General features: G+C 36.0%; 1 protein-coding gene across 1 annotated transcript in view; it reads left to right on the top strand.

Annotated features, from left to right (window-relative positions):
- Cfap95 (cilia and flagella associated protein 95) overlaps nucleotides 1–7,512 on the top strand; it is a 60,705-nt gene extending 53,193 nt beyond the window's left edge. Inside the window, exon 6 of the mRNA XM_048347405.1 lies at nucleotides 7,315–7,512. Coding sequence (XP_048203362.1) covers nucleotides 7,315–7,497 — 183 coding nt within the window. The 3' untranslated portion in view covers nucleotides 7,498–7,512. The remainder of the gene's footprint in view (nucleotides 1–7,314) is intronic.
- Nucleotides 7,513–15,807: the final 8,295 nt, after the last annotated feature.

Below are 15,807 nucleotides of genomic sequence, written 5' to 3'. Positions count from 1 at the left end.
TATCCATGAGCACATTGTGTGTGTGTGTGTGTGTGTGTGTGTGTGTGTGTGTGTGTCTCCCTAGAAAAAGGGGAAAATGTGTGTTTCAAAAATGGCTGTATTATATTGTGAATATATACCACATTTTCTTGATCCATTCCTCTACTGAGGGGCATCTGGGTTAATTCCATATTTTAGTTATGGTAAATAATACTGCAGTGAACATGGTTGTGCTGGTAGCTTTAGTATGGCATTGTTTGTGGTTATTTGGGTAAATCCCCAGGAGTGGGATTGCTGGGTCATAGGGAAGCTCTATGTTTAGACTTTTGAGGAGTCTTTATACTGCTTTCTAGAGTGGTTGAGCCAATTTACACTCCCACCAACAGTGTAGTAATGTTCCTTTTTGGCAACATCCCTGCTAGCATGTGTTAGCATTAGTTTTCTTGATACTGGTCATTCTAGCTAGAGTGATATGGACTCTCAATGTTGGTTTTTATTTCCAGTCTTGGGGCTTGAACTCAGGGCCTGGGCATTGCCCTGAGCTTTTTTTGCTAAAGGCTAGCACTCTTACCACCTGAGGCATAGCACCACGTCTGGCTTTTTCTGTTTATGTGTTACTGAGGAATTGAACGCAGGGCTTCATGCATGCTAAGCAAATGCTCTACCACTGAGCCACATTCCCAGCACTCAATGTTGTTTTGTTATGCTTTTCCTTTATGACCAAGGATGTAGAATATTTCTTTATGTGTCTATTGGCTATTCTTATTTCTCCTTTACATCAGAAAGAATGGCATTGCCCCATTTGTAAAGACATGGAAAGACTTGGAAAAAAAATGTATTAAGTGAAGTAAGCTAGACCCAAAGAAACATGTGCTGTATGTTTTCCCTCATTTGTCATAATTAGGATAGATCTAGGATATTCTTAGCAGAGCTAAGAATAGCTCAATACCTATGTGCATATGGCCATATAAAATCATGCTTATCGAAATGAACTCCAAGAAATGGAAACAAGAGGTTTTTTTTTTGTGTACTCTTTGCAGTTATTTCTTTTTTATTTCTCCTCCCCCCCCCCCACAACGCCCTGACCTTTGGTTTATTCCTTGTCAGCATGGTTTTTGATTTCTTTACCCTTTGCCTTGTATATAAGTTTTTATGATTTGGGGAAGGGAAGAGGAATCACAGAAATGGTGGGACAAAAGGTGAGCCAATGCAACAGTGATACTTACTAGACAACTCACTAGATGTTGGAAATGAATTTACAACTTGATGGGGGGGACGGGAAGGGAAAAAACTGGGACAAATGAGGGAAGAGAGTGACACTGTTCAAAAAGAAATGTACTCATTACCTTACGTATGTATCTATAACCCCTCATATCACCTTTACAATAAAACTTAAAAATAAAAAAAAAATCTAAAAAATGGCTGCAATATGTGTGCCTATTACACGTGTTCTTCCAATGCCACTCTCATGCAGTAGCATTCTATGTTAACTGTCTTCACATCTGGCTTCACTCTTTCCATGGTGGAAATGCTCTGTGACTTTTGAAGCTAAGCAATGAAAAGAAACACACCTTCTCCCCTGGTGTGTGCCATGGCATCATCATTCTCATGATAGTCACCATGTAGTGAGAAGGCCCTGGCAAGAACACAGAGAGGGCCAGCCTGTGTGGTTCTGACAGCCAACTGGCCAACTGAGACCCCAGCCAACATCAACCACCAATGGAAATGAGAAACATTTCCAGACCCTAGCCCTCAAGCCATCTCCTATTTTCAAGTGGTTCTAGCTGGGGCTCAAGACATTATGTAGTAGAGAGATAGCATCTTCACTGTATCCTGTCAAAAGTCTCACCCAAGGAATCTGGAGGCATAATCAAATAGTTAAGCTTGTATGCTCCTGTGTGTAGGATGGCGTGATAGGCAAAAACAGCATCAGCTCTCCGTAAGAGGGCATGTAACTTATGGCAAGGGGGAAGGGACTTAGCAGCCTGATGCTGGAGGGGAAGAGTGGGGTTTCCCATATGGCATTCTCTGCCTATTTCAGTCTCTAGGGTGATGATCTGGTCTGCCTGGCACTCTTTCCCTTGCTGGCTTCAGTGGGTAATATATGTGTACATTGTAATTGATGGTGTTTTTCTTTTTTCATCCTGGGCTTGGTTGGAACTCAGAAGGCATATCTAATAATTCAGCTGCCTTTCCTATTCTATTGATACTGCAGACCTCACAGAAGCCACCTGTGGATCTCACTCACTTTCAGCTCCAGTGTTCAGCCCTGTAGCTCCTATTAGTGACCCCTCTGAACATGTGCAGTTCCCCTGTACCTCCTTGCTATATTCTCATGGATCTGAGAATGTATCTCTATCTAGAATAAAGGCACTCTACCTGATTGAAGCACTGGGTTGGTAAAACTGGGAAATACACCAACCCTTTCTGCTGTCCTGTTCCCTCAGTTCCTTCCTATAATTCCTTCTCTTCTTAACTCTCTTCCCCTTCTCCTCCTCTTCCTCCTCCTCATCTTCCTCTTTCTTCTTCCTGAAAGCTATAGCTCTACCACTTGAGCCATAGCTCCACTTCTGGATTTTTGGTGGTTATTTGGAGAGAAAAATCGCATAGACTTTCCTGCCTGTTTGGGCATCTCAGCCTTCTGAGTAGCAAGGATTTTAGGCATTAGCCACAAGTACCCAGTTCTTTGACTATTTTCTAAGACTTCAGAGCAAAGGATGATTTTTTTCTTGACACATTTAGGGAACTTTCTGTTCTGTCATTTGGTCACTGATATTCAAAAGCTATCAATTCTGTATATTTAATTACAAAGCTCTTACTGAAAAAAATCCTGTCTTGCAAATTGAAAGCTGTTGTTATGTTGCTCTTCACTTTGTATTTCCTGAAACACATTTTCTTTCTTTTTTTTGGTTTTTGTTTTTTGCCTGTCCCAGGGCTTGAACTCAGGGCCTGAGTACTGTCCCTGGATTCTTTTTGCTTAAGGCTAGCACTCTGCCAACTTGAGCCACAAGGCCACTTCTGGCCTTTTCAATATATGTGGTGCTGAGGAATCGAACCTAGGGTTTCATGTATACAAGGCAAGCACTCTTGGCAGTAGGCCATATTCCCAGCTCTCCTGAAACACATTTTAATCTCCTCTTTTGCAAATGAGTGATTCCATACACTGAAGAGGGAAAATGTAACTTAAAAAGATTCCCACCTTTATTGATTTGAGTGATACATTTCTTGCTTGCCTAGAACTTCCATTCTCTCAGCTTTGCCTTGAGTCTGAACTGCAGTCAATGAAGAGGTCTTCTAAGTTTGTTCTTGGTACATCTGCTCTTTGTCGTCTCCCATTCCATTTCAGCGTTAAATTAAACTTTGCACAGCATACTGTGCTTTCTAATGATAAATTATATGATCCAGGTTCCTAGTAATTTGTCCTAACTTTTGAATATCTTACTTGTTCACCAGAAGTTCCCTCTTTCTGAGCCTGATTATTTGGTTTGTCATGAATTTTCTGTCTGCTCTGTTCCTTTGGGTTTGGTTCATTTCCTTCCTTTGATCATAACTGCCTTAGTGTTCCAGTATTGTAAGTTACTAAGGACTGTTATTAGGGTAATTTTGGTAAAGCACATAAAACACAGCTCAAACTGAATCAGCTAGTAAAGGCAATTGTTTGGCTCACATTTTTTGGTACTGTCAGACTTTAGGAAAGGATTGGTGTAGCAGTGTATCATATTTCCTACTGACTTTCAAATCTGTCTTTTAAGGTGTACATTTCATATTATGCTAGTTCTATACTGGGATAGATGCTTCTTCACTTATGTCCAGTAGTGGAAAATAAGTTTCTTTCACCTAATCTGCTGAACAAAAAATCTTAAGCTATAATCTGATTGACAGAATCAAGCATTGCATCTAATACTGGGCTCAGCACTGCTTTTGAGAATGGGGTGAAGCTGTATTTATGTTCTTAGGCTAGGAAGATTCTTTCTGTAGTCCTGTTGCTGGATTCAATCCTTGCACATCCTGGCAGCTCCACACTGGGAAATGAGAGAAGTAGACTGAGGTGACCTGAAGCCAAGAGACTGCACAATCTCATTAATGCTCAGATCTCTCTAATTCAGTGTTTGCTAACTTCTCTCTAGTAACCTAAAGTTAACAGTAGCAGGAGTATTTAACCCACAGAGCCTGGAAATTGTTTCTTTAACATACACATTAGCTGTTTTTGTTTTTAGAACTGGCATGTGGATATACCTTGGTCAGTGAGAGGCACTTAATCTAACATATCTTAACAGGCATCTGTCACTTAGCCCTTCAGAATTGCTCTCTTCAATGCATTTGTTTTTTTCTTTAACATAAAAGCTTTCAATGAACCATTTATTAAATGGGAAAAGGAGCTAAGGAGAGACTTCTCAGAAGAGGTAAGAATGGTAAAGAAACACATGAGGAAATGCTCACCAGCCCTGGTCATAAAGGAAATGCAAATGCAAACAACTCTGAGATTCCATCTCACTCCAGTTAGATTGGCCAACACTGTGAAGTTGAACAACAGCAAAGGCTGGTAGGGATATGGGAAAAAAGCAACTCTCTGTTGGTAGGAATGTAAACTAGTACAACAACTCTGGAAAGTAGTCTGGAGGTTTCTCAAAAAACTAAACATGGACCTTCCCTACTACCCAGCCATACCATTCTCAGCCATCTACCCAGAACACTATAAGCCAGGATATAATATAGACACTTGCACATCCAGGTTCATTGCTGCACTATTCAAAATAGCCAACTTAAAGAAATAGCCTAGATGCCCTACAATAGAATAGTGGATCAAAATTGTGATATGTGTACACAATAGAATTTTACATAAACATTAGAAAGAATAATATTATATCACTTGCAGGGAAATGGATGGGTCTATAACTAATCATGTTAAGTGAGGTAAGCCAAGCTCAGAGCAACAAATGGTACAAGTTCTCTCTCAAATGGTGAAGCTAAATCTAAAATACACTGGGACATAATAAATTATTCATAAATCTAGGTATTCACATACAATGAGACTAAAGGAGAAGATTCTTACAGGAGGAACACAAAGGTGCAATGCCTATGTGCCTCTGGTCATATAAAATAATATTTATTTAAATGAACTCCAGAGTTTTTTTCCTTTGTTGTTCTTTTCTTTCTGTGTTGTTTGTTCATTTATCTGTCTTTGGGAGTATAATGGGGCACAGAAATGGAGAGACAAAGGGTGAATGAACAAATGCAGAAGTAGAACTCACTAGGCACTATGTTGAAAATGAACTATTTATCTTGTGGGTAGAGATGAGAGAAAAACTGGGAAAGAGTGAGGGAAAGGGAGACATTGTCCCAAAAGAAATATACTCCTTACCTAGCTTATGTAACCTCTCTGTACATCAGCTTTATAACAATAAAAATATTTACAAAAAATAAAAGCTTTACTTGGATATACTACTCCACAAAATTCCACATACTATAAAATTAATCACTTTTAAGTGTACAATTTGCTGCTGTTTCAGTATATCACAGGAAAAGTAAATTATCACCAATCAATTTTCAAACATTTTCATCACCACAAAAAGAAAGTCTAAACTATTAAATTTTCCTCTGTTCCTCCTTGTTCTCCTATCTTTTAGCAACTGCCAATCTCCTTTTCTGTTTTTGTGGATTTGCTTGCTCTGGACATGTCATCTACAAAAATCATAGAGTATGTGGTCTTTTGTTTATCTGTTTTTCATTTAGAAAACTGTTTGCAAGGTTCATCTATGTCATACCATGTGCCAATGTTTTATGTCTCTTGGTGTCAAATAATAGTTCACTGTATGTAGGAACCATATCTATTTATCCATCCATCAATTACTATGAGTTATTGAGACTCAATTCTAATCACAGTTCTTGAATCCAGTCCTTTCTATTTCTAGTTGATTTTTTAATCCCTATGCTGACAGAAACATTTTCCAGGAGTACATTTTGACTTGTCTTTTCATCTCATAAAAGTATATCCTATTCTCTGCCTACGTTTCTAAAGGAACATACTAACTTGGTATTTTAAACTCTTTGTAGTTAGAGTGCAGTAAGGATGGGAGTAAGAAGGTGATGCACAATTTGGGCCAATGATCAAATCTCATGTAAAGTACTTTTATCCAACTTCCTCACCACCAACCGACCAACCAACAGAAAAGCCCAATGAAACAGTCCTCAGTGAAAAAAAGCAAAATTCAAAACTATTAGAATATTATGGACATTCTTTATCCATAGCCATGGCTATTATATAGCTTTATGATTTCATAGTTCATATTTTTATGTCTTATTAAAAGTTTATACATGGACAGTGGGAAAGACTTAGATTTTAGGCTTGTCTCAGCCTCTTATAATTTGGCTTTCTTTAAACTCTCTAATTTTGTTAAGTTCTCTCCTTTGGAGACTTGAGGCAAATGATCTTATGTGTAAAATGGAGTTAAGAATTTGTACTCGAGAGTCTACTTATGAATTAAAAGATGTACATGCTTCAGGACTGTGCCCAACCATAATAAGCACTCAGTAGACAAATGGACATTGATAAATACACAATAATTTTCAATGAAACCAATCTAAGATTAGAACTACTTTGGTATTGTCTCACTGTTTTATAGTTTTGGTGATTTAATTTCAATATTGTCTTGGTGCTTTGAAATTAGAACCGATTTAAAGCCAAAATTAGATAATCAGTTAAAAAGCTTCATGTTCCATATCTACCATCACCCCTGGTGTAGTCTGAGAGAATCAATATTTTCTTTGGGAAATGGTCAGTGGTAATATCTTACTCAATTACAATGAAGCTTTCATGAATTGGTCTAAGGATAACATCTTAAACTATACTAGGTTATTTTGAGGTAAATTTCTCATAGGAATGAATCTTAGAGATTAGCATTTACCATTGCCATTGACTTAGTAGCATTTATTAATGGTGTAACCCAACATATTGTTCTTGGGAATGATTTCAGCAAAGTAACATTAAAAAGGTATTTAATGGTAGTTAAATTGTGCTTGTTTTATTTAGATTATCATAATATTTAAGTTGCTTTCAATGCTGTGTACTTAGGGGTGAGAAAAAATTTACATATAAAATTAATAACTTAGCTTTTTAGTTTTATAAGTAAAATAACTTTGAGCTAGATTCTTCTTTTAGGATTTGAAGTTCTTATAACTGCAATCATCATTTCTATTAAGGTATTTCTTCAGAGATCAAATTAATCAACTGTTGAAAATTTACCTGGAATTTAAGACTAAGATATTAAGATCAACATTTGGAAGGTACTCTATATTTTATTCATTCTATGTCATTTGTCTCTTTTCCTCCAATAGGATTATTCCAGTCAGGATGATTACTCTATAGTCCACAGAAAATGCCGGTCTCAGTTCACAGATCTAGATGGTTCCAAAAGATTTGGTATCAACACGTGGCATGATGAAAGTGGGATTTATGCTAATGCAGATGCAAAACTAAAACTGTATTCTTTGACTCAGAATCCTATTACACCATTCTAAAAAATTATAAAGATTTTAAAAGTATAATGTATGGAACTGGTTTCTCTGGCTACGTTAAGAATAATAAATAGAACATTTGATTATTTTTGTCTTCTAAATACAATGGAAAGAGGTTCCTTTCAACAGAAACTCTGATATTCTAGACCAGTGTGTATTCTCTTCTTTTCTTAGTCTATCCTGGTAACTTCTGAAGTTTACTATATGTGCTACTGAGGGCATATTATTACCACACCATGGCTATGTTATTTTGTTTTATGGATGATACATTTCTTTTATTATTAGAAATAAAGGAAATAAAGCCAACACAGTCACACTTCTGATTATTTAGCATGTGGCTACGTTTTTCTTTCTTTGTCTTTTAGGTGAGCCAATTTAAATCCTATTTAACAATAACAAAAGATCCTAAAAAAATTACCACCTGATGGTACATATTTATTTTGTACAATATGATGTTTTGGTTCAAATATGTTTTGATATACTGTATAATGATCAAATTAAGCAATTACTATTTCTATCATTTCAAATATGTAACATTTCATTTCTTTGCATTGGAACACTGAAAATTATCTTTTCTAGCTGTTTTGAATACATAATTCATTGTGGTAATTATATTCACCTATCAATGCTATAGGACATCACAATTTGACTCCCTTTCCCAACTGTGTTTGGTATTATATCTATTTTCTATTAATCTCAAGATTCCTGTTGACCTCTATTCTACCCTCCATATTCTAGACAAATATTAAGTGAATAAAGATGTAGGTGGTATTCATATTTAGATACCCTAAAAATATTACAGGAAGGGATAGTGGAAACACTAGGGCTTCTTTGTACAGGTTGTAACTTCCTAAATAAAGATCCAGAAACAGACCAAATTGAAGAAAAGTTGGATAAATAGGATTGCATTAAGCTGTGGATTCTCTGTGTGGCAAAGGACATAGCTAGCAAGATAACTAGAAAGCCCACAGATTTGGAGATCTTTAATAGCTGTACAAAAGACAAGGGCCTCATATCTACAAAGTACTTAGAGCTTACACAATTAAACTACCCCAAAACAAATCCTCAAAGAAGCAACAGCCTCATTAATAAGTGAGCTAAAGACTTAAAGAGAGATTTCCCTGAAGAAGAAATAAGAATGGCCAATAGACACTTGAAGAAATGTTCAACATCTCTGGCCATAAAAGGAATGCAAATAAAAAAAAAGTGAAATTCCATCACACCCTAGCTAGAATGGCCATTATCAAGAAAACTAATAACAATAGATGCTGGCGGGGATGTGGCAGGGAATGCTACTACACTGTTGGGGGAAGTGTAAACTTGTTCAACCACTCTGGAAAGAAGTATGGAGGTTCCTCAAAAGACTAAACATAGAGCTCCTCTAGAACCCAGCAACCCAACTTCTGAGCATTTACCAAAAGGATCACAAACAATGCCATACTAAAGCTACCAACACAACCATGTTAATTGCAGCATTATTTACCATACCTAAAATATGGAAGCAACCTAGATGCCCATCAGTAGAGAAATGGATCAAGAAAATGTGGTATATATACACAATGGAATTCTATGCTTCCATCAGGAAGAGTGACATTGCCCCGTTAGTAAGGAAATGGAAAAGAAAAAGCATGTTAAGCATATTAAGTGAAGTAAGCTAGACCCAAAGAAACATAGGCTTCATGGTTTCCCTCATTTGTAATAATTAGACTATGTCTATGATATTATTAGCAGAAGATCACAATAGCTCAATAGCTATTGCACATGACCATATAAAATATAGTTAATTAAACTATACTCCAAGAAATGGAAATAAGAGGTGTTTTTCTTTATTGTACTGTTTGCAGTTATTTCTTTTTTCTTTCTTTTCTTCCCTTTGGTTTATGCCCTATTGTTACTTTTTTACTTCTTGTATATGCTCATCTGATTTGCAGAAGGGAAGAGGAATCACAGAAATGGTGAGACAAAGGGTCAACAAATTCAACAATGATAGTCACTATATGCTGGAAATAAATTTTACAATTTGGTAGGAGGGGAGTTTGGGGGCAGCAGGAGAAAATTAGGGGAGGAGTAACATTGGTCAAAAAGAAATGTACTGGGGCTGGGGATATGGCCTAGTGGCAAGAGTGCTTGCCTCGTATACATGAGGCCCTGGGTTCAATTCCCCAGCACCACATATACAGAAAATGGCCAGAAGTGGTGCTGTGGCTCAAGTGGCAGAGTGCTAGCCTTGAGCAAAAAGAAGCCAGGGACAGTGCACAGACCCTGAGTCGAAGCCCCAGGACTGACAAAAAAAAAAAAAAAAAAAAGAAAAGAAAAGAAAAAGAAATGTACTTATTACCTTACTTATGTAACTGTAACTTCTCTGAACATCACCTTTACAATCAAATAAATAGATAACTAAACATAAGTAAATAGGTTAATCTCTGAGGCATATTTGAACTTTTATTTCTTTTGATGATAAGATTATCTGGTCACCCTAGGCTCATTCACTATCTTGACTTTAAAAAATAAATTCATGAAATAGCATTTCATGATAAATCCTAATAGAATATTGCCCCAAACTCTTTCTTGGTTAACAAAATATGAAAGAGATTATAAAGCTTTATGAAGACATAACAATCAATGGAGAAAAGGTGAAGCCAGGTGCTGTTGGCTCACACCTGTAATCCTAGCTACTCAGGAGGCAAAATCTGAGGATCATGGTTCAAAGCCAGCCCATGCAGGAAAGTCTATGAGAGTCCTTTCTCCAATTAACCACCAGAAAATTAGACGAGTCATTGTGGCTTAAAGTGATAGAGTGCTAGCATTGAACAAAAGAGCTTAAGGACAGCACCAAGGCCCCAAGTTCAAGGCCCACAACCAACAACAACAAGAAAAGAAAAGAAAAAGTGAAAGGCCAGATAAGTATTCACCAGTAGAATTTTATATTCTTCTAGCTTTAAAATATATGTCAGTGTAACATATAAATATACATATTAGATATTCACAAATGTGTATAGTACACATAATTATATAGTGTTGAATTTACATAAATGGTGATTCTAATGGATATGTGTCTACAATTACTTTTTGTTCCATAGACTAAAATTCAGGTTTAGTCATTCTTAACATTCATTAACATATCTCGTGCAAACAGCTGTTGGATATATGTGTAGCTGAATGTCAAGCTACTCATCCTTTGAGAATTACTTTCCATGGGGGAAAAGTTTTAATAGTCATATCCATTACCTTTGAACTCTGCCTGGTAGCTTGTTTAGCTGAAATTCTACAAAATGACTGACATCACACTCTGCCTAAAATAAGCCTGGGTTTGCTACACATGTTCAACTTAGAACTCAGGTTTGGTGATTCAGAAGAGTGAAATAAGTGTGACTGTAGTTAACCTGGTCACAGGAAATGACTCATCGAAATGAAGGTTACAATAGGTATTTCCGTTATGTGGAACATTCAATTGCTTCCAAGTGAATGAATGGAAACAGAGTGATTATAAACATTCCCCTGAAACCTAGTCTTTTCAGTCTAAGAATTTCATATTGATAGGGGTTTATTTAGGTAATGACTTTAATGATTCCTCTCACCAGTATCCCACATCATTTCTAAAAATACTGGAACTTGGAGTTAGTCATTAAAGAAAGTTCTTCTTTAGGAAGGGACCATACCACTCCTGACTAGTCTACATGTGTATTTTACAGAATTCTCTTGAGACTTGCCAACATTTTCCACTGTTTTGATTATAGTCAATCCTAATGTGTGTGATTTGTATTTCCTCAATGACTGATGATATTGACCATCATTCCAGTTGCATTGGCCATATTCATATCTTCTTTAGCCATGTCCTTTATTTAGCTCTCTTGCCCATGTTAATTGGGTTATTTATCTTTTGTTATATAATATCACAAATCAGGATATGATCTAAGAAGAAATATTTTTTTTTACTGGTAGTGAGGCTTGAACTCAGGGCCTGGCAGCCCCTTAGCACAAGGCTGGTGCTCTACCACTTGAGTCACAACTCCACTTCCAAGAAACAGATTCTTATTTGGGGCTTGAGATGAAATCTGAAAGATTCATTTGGGATCAAATATTTGATTTCAGTTTCAAAGCAATAAAATCTTTAAGACTAGAGAGAATCTCAGAAGGTCTTAGAAGCAAGAACTATCAGAAAATTCATAGGCCATGTGTATGCATTTAGTCAATAGTTTTTATGATGGAAGTGGTAGTGATGGTTAAGGATTGTTAGGATTGTTCATAAAATGCTAGAGTAATGTATTCTTTACTTTTTCATCATATAGTTCTACTTTTCATTTAATAGTAGTGAGACTTGTCTCCAAGAGTAAAGGTCATCTCATTTTCCAACACTTTCCCCACCAGCTACAAGATTTCCCATAAGCAACACATCTTTGTAATGCTTATGTACCTCAATTCCTCAGGAAATCAAAACCTTTGTTCCCCAAATGTGACCTATATTCCTTCCTGTTATGAGGGAATATTGAGAAGTACTCAGCTATCACCCATGTAATGCATGTTTTCTTTTTGAAATAAACTAAATATTTAATAAATTAATATTAAATCTGTATGTACATTTCCAGATGACAATGTATATGTACATGCATAGATGTCTTTTTCTCTCTCCTTTCTTTCTCTTGCTCTCCATACTCCCCCACCCCCAAAGTAAGGTGTTTATGTATTACAACCAGAAAAGAAGACTAGACCATTTCCCAGCCTCTAAAAACATCTATTTACATCTCAAATTAGAAATAGAAACCTTCTTTTCTGCCAAGGGACATTTGGATATTTATAATATCATTTGTGGATTATGCAAAAATATCAATATGGACAAAAGGCAATAAATGAGAGCAGATTTCTAAAAACACTTCCACTACCAAAGAAAATATAGCTTTGCTAGTAAGCAGCTATGAATAGGATTTCAACTTCATGATAATGAAATAAAGTATGCTTACATTAAATGTTATGGTGATTGATGCATTTATATTTTATACTTTCTCCCTTTCCAAGTAAAGAATAAAAGCTGACTCCCTCTTAAAGCCACTTGTATCACATTTCACTTTAAAATTTTCATTAAATACCACTAAAACTTATGGTCTTAGTTTCAAATATTTAAACATGGGCACAATTGAGTATTTATACATTCTATTCTATGTGGCAACACTAATCTAAATATTTAGTAAAAGCCTTTTTATCTTAACAATTTAATGGATTGAATTCCAATATTAGAATGTAGGATCTTATGAGATAGATTCTTAATCTCAAGAACAGAAAAATTTGCATTTAATTAAACGTACTCTGTACAAATGGGTGGAATCATCTAGTGGAAAATGAATTTGAAAGGGATAACCTGAAACAAATTTGGAAAGATATGGGAGAGGAAAAATTCAAACTATAATTGGAAATTGAGAGATAAGAATGAATTACAGTAAAAGTATTTGCCAATAATGTTTTCTTTATACACCTAGATTTATGTTTGTTAAAAATTGATACAAACTCCCATTGGTTTAATTCAGGTAGTACACACAAGATAGTTGATAAGACACTGGTAATTAAAGATTACTGACTGAATAGTTTTTATGAGATCCAAGATTTGGTCACAAAATTCTTCATCACCTTAAAAAAATACCATACATGTATAGTCATTTTGTAAAAGCCAAAGAATGTCCTACAAAAATATTTCTATTAAAAAGCCTCATGCAGTTATAGAAATCAAGAAACTTTTTTCCCCACATGTAGACTAACTGAAGAAAAGAACACAGAAAAACCACAGTATTTCTTTTCATATATTTTTTTCCTAAGTAGATTAAAGTCCAAAGGAGTGTGCACAAAAGCTCTTTAATAAAGCAAGAAAATAGCAAAAGAAGCTGTTGATGTATCTGTTTGTTCCCCCAATAACAATACAGGTGCTGGGAAAGAAAAGAAAAACCAGAAAAAAAAGGATAGCTGAAACATAGGATGAAACAAGAAAACAAAGCAGACAGTGGATTTGGAGACAAGTTTAATGTCTCCCACTTCAGGGAAATCAAGCAGAGACTGCTGATCCCATGGAAGGTCCTCGGGTCTTTCTACATATAGGCTATTGCTACTTTGATGGAAGGTCCCACCTAGGGGAAGGGGTGTGTCTGGGTGGAGGTGAGCAGCTTTCCCCTCTCCAATATTGGGGTGGTTATTCATGGGAAAACATCAGGGATATAAGTTTTCAATTTTTCTAGACTTTCCGAACTGAACAGTAGAAAATGTAGTTGAATTTATCTTGAAGGGATGTCTTCAATAGCTCGGATTAAAAGAAAGTATTAGCTTCCAATGCAAAGTGGAAAATATCTATAGATGAGTCTACTGATGGAGTAAATTAAATGATTAACTTAAATTATTAATTACCTACATATATGAGAATAGACATGTATCCCAAGACTTGTGATGTAGAACTTGTTTTTTCTTCCATAAGGTAATTTGCTGATTGCAATGCTTTAGAAAAGGTCAAAACACTTCTAGATAAAGTTTAGCAAAATTAGTGCTTCTACAAATCATCTACTAGGAGAGGTAAAAATGTAAAGTAAGACCTGGGCTCTGTAGATGCAGAAAGTATTGCGTAATTTAATTTATTGAACGTTTAGACCAGTTGTGGTAGTGTATGCCTGTAATCCCAGGAGGCAAGAGGATTGAAGTCCAAACCCGACCTTGTCTGAAAAATAACACACACACACACACACACACACACACACACACACAAAGGCTGGGTTTGTGGCTCAGTGCTTGACTAGTATATAGGCTGTGTTTGGGAGATCTAATTGGGAGAAAGAGGAAGGCAACTTCAGTGCCTCTTTTTTTTTTTTTTTTTTTTTTTTTTTTTAATCTGAGAGTCAGTCACCACAATGTTCATTTTGGAAAAATTTAGCCCACTGTAAGCTTGGGATGTTTTCCACTGTGTGTGTGTGTGTGTGTGTGTGTGTGTGTGTGTGTGTGTGTGTGTGTGTAATACATATATGTTATACTTCAATAAAAATGCTTCTTAAAGAAGAAAAGAGAGGTTTGTCAACGTGCTTTCTGAAATTTGTTTAGTTATGAACTGCAAATAACTTCTGACCAGTAAAATACTTTTCACAGTTAAGGACCTTATGGTGCTGTGTCATTGTTAGGAACATGATTTATTTATGTATTTAGTCACTCCACAACTATTTATTAAACATCTAGGAATGCACACAGAAAGGACCAGTATTTCTCTCTAGTTTATAAATAAATAGACAATTGTACCTTACTAGGATAATTGCTCCCATATAATGAGTGCAAACATAATGAGATTCTGGAGATATTTTTAAGTCTCCTGGGGAAAATCTGAGGTTTCTTAATAAGGAAGGAGGGATCCATGAATTAATATATAAAGAAGTTGATATAAGTAGTTCACACATTGGTAGGTGTAGGTACACAAAACAAGGGAATTCCAGACTGAGCTAATGGCTATAGAAAAGTCATAGAAACATAATGAATTTTATGAAGTGTGTATAGTTTGGGAGGAGGCAGGAAGTACCAGCAGCTAAGATAGAGGAATAGTTAGATGAAGAAAAGCCCAGATATATATATATGTGTTATTTTTTAATTTTAACTTTTTAATTATTATAAAGGTGATGTACAGAGGGGCTATGGTTCTTTTAGTCTGGTAATGAGTACATTTCTTTTTAGACACTCCTTTCCTAACTCTCAGTGTTTTCCTTCCCATCTGCACCCATAGTTGTATAGTTCATTTCCAATGTAGTATCTAGTGAGAACCACTGCTGCATTTGTTCACCCTTTGTCCCACCATTTCTATGCTCTCCTTACCTCCCAAAGACAGATAAATGAGCAAACAAAAGCAAAAGAAAAGAAACAGGGCTAGGAATGTGGCTTAGCGGGAGAGTGCTTGCCAAGTATGCATGAAGCCCTGGTTTTGATTCCTCAGCACCACATATATGGAAAAAGCCGGAAATGTTGTGGCTCCAGGTAGAGTGCTAGCCTTGAGCAAAAAGAAGCCAGGGACAGTGCTCAGGCCCTGAGTCCAAGCCCCAGGACTGGCCAATTAAAAAAAAAAAGAAAGAAAGAAAGAAAAAAAAAGAAACAAAATATTGAAAAGATACATCTTTATAGTTTCAAGAATAACTGTAAAATGATTATCTGGTTCTGATTATCAAGATTAAGAAACATAATTATTTTATCTTAAGGCTTCCTGTGTATCTGTCCTATGACAACTCCAACTCCAAGCACTAACATCAATTTTGTGTAACCATTTCTTTTTTACTCCTTAGGATAGATTTTTCTACATATGTAAGTCTTTTT

Source organism: Perognathus longimembris, chromosome 1 (assembly GCF_023159225.1).
Source record: "Perognathus longimembris pacificus isolate PPM17 chromosome 1, ASM2315922v1, whole genome shotgun sequence".
Classification (NCBI taxonomy): Eukaryota; Metazoa; Chordata; class Mammalia; order Rodentia; family Heteromyidae; genus Perognathus; species Perognathus longimembris.
The sequence above is the reverse complement of the archived record's forward strand: the minus strand, read 5'-3'. Positions and strand labels throughout refer to the sequence as shown.